The sequence below is a fragment of the Octodon degus genome, unplaced genomic scaffold (assembly GCF_000260255.1).
Source record: "Octodon degus isolate 3935 unplaced genomic scaffold, OctDeg1.0 scaffold00156, whole genome shotgun sequence".
In the NCBI taxonomy this organism is placed as follows: Eukaryota; Metazoa; Chordata; class Mammalia; order Rodentia; family Octodontidae; genus Octodon; species Octodon degus.
The window spans coordinates 6,522,355-6,524,237 of record NW_004524732.1 but is presented as its reverse complement, the minus strand read 5'-3'; the positions used below and the strand labels follow the sequence as shown (position 1 = coordinate 6,524,237).

The window sequence follows — 1,883 nt, the reverse complement described above, 5'->3', positions numbered from 1 at the left end:
TTAGGTTGTATGTGATTTGGAGCATTTGTATTTTGGGTGTGGGGCAGGATGGATTTTAGTGTTAGATATGGGTTCAGAGTCCAAGCTTACTTTTAAAGTGCAGATGGAAGAAAGGACAAGGAAGGCAGCCTTGGCCTTGAACAGCATGACCAGACCCTTATGGAAAACAGGTATACAGCAGCCTGGGGGCGACAACGCCCCCCAGCCAGTCTGTTACCCGATTCACTATTCCTGCTACAAGTTCCCGTTACTTCTGTCTCCTAGAAATGGCTGGTCACAGTGATGCGTATTGCAGGAACCCATCAAAGTCAGCCAAGTGCTCTGCCTGTGTGCTCCTCTTTGCAACCAATCTCATAAAAACTTCCTGAGCCTTTGGGGCCTCACATTTTGAGGAATAGTTGATTCCCAACTAGTGCCCATCTGATGTTAAATCAGCCTCCAAATCCTGGGTGTCCTGCTTGCCATTACAGTGTGACCCCCATGTGGGGAGCAGTCTCCCAGGCCCTACCATTATCTCCAACCCACCCGGCACCCACTCCTCACCTGCAAGAATGAAGATGTGTACCACATACAGGAACTTGAAGAGTCTAGAAGAGAGAGTGTTGGTGGGAGGGGGCAGGGTGTCCCTGGCCCTTCCCAGTGGGCACTGGCTTTCCTCCCCCTGCCAGACCCTAGAACCAGCTCTACTAGGGTTGGTCCAGGGAAGCACTTGTGGATGATCTCAGCTGTGGCAGTGCCTGCAATAGGTGGCTGAAGGGCATGATTCACTGCGCCTCTTCCTAGTCCTACCAATACCAGGTTTTCAGCCAGGGACACACAGGAACACCTGGCCCCCTCTCCTCTTTCTGTCTGTAACTAAATCCATGACACCCCCCCACCACACACACACACACACACACACACACACACACAGGGTCTCCCTGGGAAGAAGGCAGGAGCAGCCCCACTTTGTGCTGGATTTATTCTTCTCATATTCTTCCAAACCCAAGGTTAGAAAAACTAGCCCAGCACTCTGGAGGCTGAGGCAGGAGGATTGTTGCAAGTTTGAAACCAACCTGGGCTACAAAGTGAGCTCCAGGCCAGCCTGAGCTGCATAGTGAGACCCTGGCTCAAAAAGAGAAAAAAGAAACAATAGCTCATGGTGCAGTCTACTCTTCTAGGGCCCCTTCTTGGGACTGTCAGGATGGTGGCTCCCCATGCACGCATGCACACACGCGTGTGCACACACACGCACACACACACACACACACGTCTTCCACCCTGAGCTCCTGCTCCTCTTCCTCTTTCCCTTGACCTCAAATCCTGGATGCATCACAACAGTCAGGGAAAGAGGAATAAAGAGCCCCACTTTCCTCTTCCTCTTAGGCCCAGGCAGAAGGCCCCTCTTTGTTCATTTAGGGACAAAGTAACAGGGCCCGCATGAACGTTACCCCTCTCTTTCGCAGCATAGACCAAACAGCATTTTCGATCTAGGAAAAAAAGTTGAGCAACAGTCAGGGTACCATGCAGAGCTGGGGGCCGGCGCTCCCCCACCTCAGGGCTGGCATGGATGACAAGTGGGTCAGAGGCAGCGGGGAGGGCGAGGACCTCCACCACAGGACTCAGCCAAGGGACAGCCTGCCGGTCACGGCTGGAGGCCAGTCTCTCTAGGAGCACGGGAAATGCTCAGGAATTTCTCCCAAATTCTCCAAAGTCCCTAAACGCTAGTTTCAGTACCCTCGGAGTTGTAGCCAATCTCAGTGGAGAGAGGGGGTTCGCGTGGGATTCAAGAAAAAGACACAGCTGTCTTGAACACAGGCACAAAATCTTCCCAGGGCTGGGTAGCTGATTATAGTAGTAAATAAGGCTACCAAACCTTTCAAGTGTTTTGTGTTTTTTTTTTT

General features: G+C 51.9%; 1 protein-coding gene across 1 annotated transcript in view; it reads right to left on the bottom strand.

Moving 5' to 3' along the window:
* LOC111812983 overlaps positions 1-1,883 on the bottom strand; it is a 13,108-nt gene that overhangs the window by 9,343 nt on the left and 1,882 nt on the right. The window contains exons 2-3 of the mRNA XM_023702677.1: positions 1,431-1,469; positions 544-587 (exon numbers count right to left, since the gene is read on the bottom strand). Of these exons, the coding sequence (XP_023558445.1) occupies positions 544-587; positions 1,431-1,462 (76 nt within the window). The 5' untranslated portion in view covers positions 1,463-1,469. The remainder of the gene's footprint in view (positions 1-543; positions 588-1,430; positions 1,470-1,883) is intronic.